This window comes from Papilio polytes, unplaced genomic scaffold, assembly GCF_000836215.1.
Source record: "Papilio polytes unplaced genomic scaffold, Ppol_1.0 DF823912.1, whole genome shotgun sequence".
NCBI lineage: Eukaryota > Metazoa > Arthropoda > Insecta > Lepidoptera > Papilionidae > Papilio > Papilio polytes.
The window spans coordinates 753051-758145 of NW_013525292.1; the positions used below are offsets into that span (position 1 = coordinate 753051).

General features: G+C 33.9%; 3 protein-coding genes across 3 annotated transcripts in view; 2 read left to right on the forward strand and 1 right to left on the reverse strand.

The window, feature by feature from the left end:
• Positions 1–2054, reverse strand: part of LOC106102639 (zinc finger protein 112-like) — a 5376-nt gene extending 3322 nt beyond the window's left edge. Inside the window, exons 1-4 of the mRNA XM_013282179.1 lie at positions 1923–2054; positions 960–1359; positions 751–846; positions 26–496 (exon numbers count right to left, since the gene is read on the reverse strand). Coding sequence (XP_013137633.1) covers positions 26–496; positions 751–846; positions 960–1225 — 833 coding nt within the window. The 5' untranslated portion in view covers positions 1226–1359; positions 1923–2054. The remainder of the gene's footprint in view (positions 1–25; positions 497–750; positions 847–959; positions 1360–1922) is intronic.
• Positions 2055–2489: 435 nt separating this feature from the next.
• LOC106102640 (UPF0565 protein C2orf69 homolog) overlaps positions 2490–5095 on the forward strand; it is a 6005-nt gene continuing 3399 nt past the window's right edge. The window contains exons 1-4 of the mRNA XM_013282180.1: positions 2490–2728; positions 4507–4663; positions 4732–4859; positions 4966–5091. Of these exons, the coding sequence (XP_013137634.1) occupies positions 2676–2728; positions 4507–4663; positions 4732–4859; positions 4966–5091 (464 nt within the window). The 5' untranslated portion in view covers positions 2490–2675. The remainder of the gene's footprint in view (positions 2729–4506; positions 4664–4731; positions 4860–4965; positions 5092–5095) is intronic.
• Positions 2747–4198, forward strand: LOC106102750 (TWiK family of potassium channels protein 7). Its single transcript, XM_013282319.1, has one exon. The coding sequence runs from the start codon at positions 3061–3063 to the stop codon at positions 4123–4125; it is 1065 nt and encodes a 354-aa protein (XP_013137773.1). The 5' UTR covers positions 2747–3060; the 3' UTR covers positions 4126–4198.

The window sequence follows — 5095 nt, forward strand, 5'->3', positions numbered from 1 at the left end:
TGAAATAAAAATACATTAAACTTACTTGAATCTGTTCTTCATATAATGGTAGTAGCAGTGGTTAGCAAATATGGAGTACTTTTCGCATTGCTTTTCGCATTTATTACAAGTGTACACAATGTCTAAATCGCCATGTTTCAGAGAGAAGTGAGCGTCGAAAGCCAAACGGTTTTTATGCACGGTGAAGCAGATGCAGCAAGATATACCACCAAGGTTTTCTATGATATCATCAGGAGGTATTTCTTCACCATTTAAACTTGTCTCAACATTATCCTCATCTTTAAAGTGCTGTCTGAGATGTAGAACTGCTTCATGTTTCTTGGTTTCGTTTTTACCGCAGATAGGGCACATGTATATGAAGGAGGAATGTAGACTGATGTGGTCCTCGCAGCTGTCCACACTGTTGATTTGTTTGTTACACGACTGACAATTGTACGGCGGATTGTCGGTGTTATGAACAATCTGATGGATCTGCCGTTCTTTTTTTGAATTAAAACTGTGGATGTACAAATAATTTATTTTGTATTACTTTGACATGTGGTTATTTATGGAATAGTACTAGTAGTACTAGTAGTACAACCATGTCTCATGCTCATCTACTGATGAGCATGAGACATGGTTGTTGTTTGTGGTCGGATGGGTCATTTGCAAACCTTCACGGAGTGGCTGATATTAAAAAAATTAAAAATATTTTTTTTTTCAGTAAAGTAAAAATAAACTAGAACCCACTTAGTAAAACAGAGAACTTACTTTTTGTTGCACGAGCGACAATTAAACTTATGCTGTGTATTGATATGTTCTTTTAGAGCTATAAATTTTGAAAACTCCTTATTACAATGGTCGCACCTAAAACAAGATGTATTATATCAATTTAAGCTCCCACACTCTCCGCTTTTCAGTTTTCCACGTCTAATGTGACTTAATTGTAACATTTCTGATAATTTATTTGCATAACTTACTTGAATTTACTTTTTATGACATGCTTGGTGTAACAATGTCCTCGGAAGCTGGGGTAGCCGGAGATGCTCTGGTTGCACACTACGCAGGTGTACACTATGACTGCATTATTGCTCTCGTGTTTAATATAGTGAGTGTCATAATCCTTTTTGTTCTGGAACCTTGACTGGCAGATGTGACAATTTATGCCTCCAACTATCTCAATTGTGGTAAGCTTTTTGCTCTGCTCTGTTTTGCTAGCTGAATCCAAATGGGTGGGTGAAGCCATTATTGTGTTCCTAAGTGTGATCCATTTATTGCATATATCTATGGCTATGTCATATGGATGTACATAATGCAGCTATTGCAAACATTTTATTCTCCTATTGTTCGCGCCTACATGTTTCTTTTATTGTTTTTGGCCTGGAAACAATTATGTTTACTTTATAAGTTTCACAAATAGTAACACATTTAGTTTTATTAAAGTAATGATATATAAAAGTGGAAATATTCCTAATCATTTAAAATGTAACCGGCTAACGCCATCCGATTGAAAGCAAGGTCAAATTTCATTCATAAACTTGCAAAAATAATTTACATAAGTTGAAGGCAACGCATTTCATTGAGTCGTATTTGTACATCGCCACGATGATAAAACTGGCTTCTGCCTAATAAAAATCAATGGAGTTCATAAAGTTCGACTGATAAAAATATGACAAAATCGAAATAAGCATTGATTAAGTTTGTGCTAAGCGCGACCTTGGCAGAAAATTATGCAAAAGAAAAAATAAAACGTTAATATATTCGATTTTAAAACTTCGTCACATCAGGATGAAATATTTTATTCTCTACAGCGCCACATTTATACACAGAAATCGATTTTCGTGAAAAACAATTGTCATCGAAAATCAGCTCTTTATAATTAACTTCTCCTTTGATCATTATTTAACGTTAATATTTCGTACAAGTTTATGATTTACACTCACAATATTGGATGAAAGTTGATAGATGGGCATCGGACACAAGCACAACGTTACATTTTATGAAATAAAGATAAAACTGTTAAAAATTTAACACCGGACGACAAACAACGCCAAGAAAACGTGTGAACGTTTGAATGTGTGTGTGAATATTGCATTTGATTTGACAGCTGTGTGTATGGTGTTTTTGCATGTGTGACAAAAATCGATTTTGAAACCGGTTACGCCAAAGACAAAAAAATTGAGATTTCTACAAAATGGCAAAATACCTTTAGTTCTAAGTAAGTCAAATATTGTAGTATAGTACTGGAAATATAACAAATATATTTAGCATACAATTTCTTTTAAAGATGAAACTGTAAGACCTGAAAAAAGATATATTGATGTTCACTTTAACATACTAAAATGAATAATAGTATAAAAACAACTAAATCAGGGATTGTAGTTTTACATTGCTGTAATGACAGTTTAAGTTTGATTTTGAATTATTTAGAAGTTCCAAAACTTATACTTTCGTTCATATTCTTCTGCTAATTTGTTTTCAGACGTTTTCACTTTTCTAAATCTCAATTGTCAACGTCAACTTCAAAAACCAAAATGTCTTTTTAAAAAGATACAAAATCCCGAAATTCAGAAAAAATATTGACTTAAAAATAGCTTCTTGATTGGTTGTATTAATATCCTCATGAAAATAAAGCAAAACTGCAGCAAATGTTGAAATAAGCATAAAACAATGGTATCACCATATTTTTATAATACATGTTATTGAAAAATGAAAAGACATTGATAGTGTTATCTTATTTTATTTCGTGGTAAGTATTATAATTTTTACTATAAATTTACGTTGAATTTTTAATTACATTAAAAATTTAAATCAAAAGCATTTAGTACACAAAGAACATTTGCGTTAAAACCGAAGTGATTTTATTGTTCCTTCCCTTTCGAAGAGCTAATATTTTATCGAGTAGTTTATCAAGTATGATTTTTCAATCCAGTCCAGTATAGTCCAGCTTATGTTTTGTAATCAACAGCTGTTTCTGGCTGCGTGCCAATTGAATCTAAAAATAACTCACGATTCGCTTATTCACGCGTTTCTCCAATTTGTTCCTATTTATCGCGAGTATCAAAGTTTAAAATAGTGATAATGGATCGCCAACATTCAAGTCTTCATGGATCTTTTAGAAGTAAAGATTCCTCATCCACTACAGGAAGTGATCCAAGAGAGAAAATTAAAGACTGTCTAAGAAAATTCATTGCTTTTATGTTTACACAAGTGGGTGTCGGTGCCTTGGTTGTTTGCTATGCTATACTAGGTGCAGCTAGCTTTATGCATATAGAAAAAGATAGTCCTGATGAGCAGTTGGAAAATGTTAAACAATGGAGAAAAAGCTGCGCAGAGGAACTTTGGAATATAACCGTAAACAATAACATATTCAATGAGACCGCTTGGGAAATAAATATAAACAAAGTGCTGAAAGTTTTTCAGAGTAATATAACAGGAGCAGTACATACAGGCTACAATGGCAGGTCTGCAGAAGATATCTGGTCATTTCCTGCAGCACTAATGTACTCATTATCAGTGTTTACGATGATTGGGTATGGAAATATAATACCAAAGACTGTTTGGGGTAAAATTGTTACTATAGCCTATGCATGCTTTGGTATACCGATATATATTTTATATTTCTGCAATATGGGCAAAGTTCTTGCACAGTCATTTAAATGGCTTTATATAACTGCTCATGAATGTAGCAGACGAGAAGATGCTATGTTTGAAGAAGGAGAGATACAACAGATTAAACGTAAAATTACAGTACCATCGACAGCTTGTCTTTGGGTGATATCTTTTTATATATTATCTGGAACAATTATGTTTGGTGCTTGGGAGAAATGGAATTATTTAGACTCGACATACTTCTGTGTGATCAGTTTGTGTAAGATTGGGTTTGGTGACTTTGTTCCTGGAGCTAATATCACGGATTCAGCAGGAGGCTCTCATTTGAAGTTGGTTATTAATTTCATATATGTTCTACTGGGTATGGGTCTTGTTGCGATGTGTTATAACTTGATGTGCGAGGATGTGAGAGTCAAGGTGCGGGAACTGAGAGAAGATCTCAAAAATTGTTTGGATGATATCACACTAAAGATTACTGTATGTATGAATGATACGAAATATTACCATCAGAAGCAAACACGTCATATAAAGTAATGTGAATTAAAAATCTAGAATAAATGAACATTTTTTTATATGAATAAACATATGTTTATTTTTAGAAATACTTTACTATGTCAAATTTGTAATGTTAAGAAGTCACATTTGTTTTAAATCTAAACTTTATAATGTGTAAGGTATTATCATAAATTTTATATTAATAAATTATTTTATCCATTTAATTTGTATTATTTATTGTTTATTTAGTTTACTGTAGATAAAAGGAAATCTTTCCTTAGGTAGAAGTTAATAGGCATTGGTACAAAATTGTATTATACAAAATAGTTATGGTTAAATAAAGAATTATTGCTTTTTATTTATTTATTATTGGTCTTAATTTAAAGCAATACTATTGTTTGTCCGATTTGCATTTTGTAGCATCGATGTTCTAACGTGGCAAATGCGTCCGCTGCGTTTGCGACGTGTGGTGGGGCTGGAGGGGCGCGCCAATGACGTCGTGTTCTGCCCCGCGCCCCGCCCCGTCACACCCCCACAAAAACTCGGTGCGCTTGTCTTCTTTGGTGGGGATGTACAGGTGAACTTGCTTTGGTACATTATATTTTCTATTTGTACATTGGTTGCTATATGAAAATATGTGTACAGGATTATCCTGAAATAATGCAAGCGCATCGAGATTATCGAAACTATTTAAAATACAACTTGGAGAACACGGCGCGCATCCTCGGACACAGCTTCCCTACCAAACATATATTGGTTGTGAGACCCTCTAGGTATGTTCACTACGAAATGCATAGCTTAAAAATGAAATCCGACTCGAAGGACCATTTTTTAAACTTTAAAAATAAATTTTAGAATTCGTTTGTATGTATCTAACAGGATAGAGTACAAAAGTTTTAGCTGCTTCGACAACTTCGTGCCCGGCAATAGCGCCGGCGTGCCCGACCACGCGCCTACGCACAATGCCCTACTCCACCTTGAGAGGTACAAACACTTTAGCAGCGAGTTA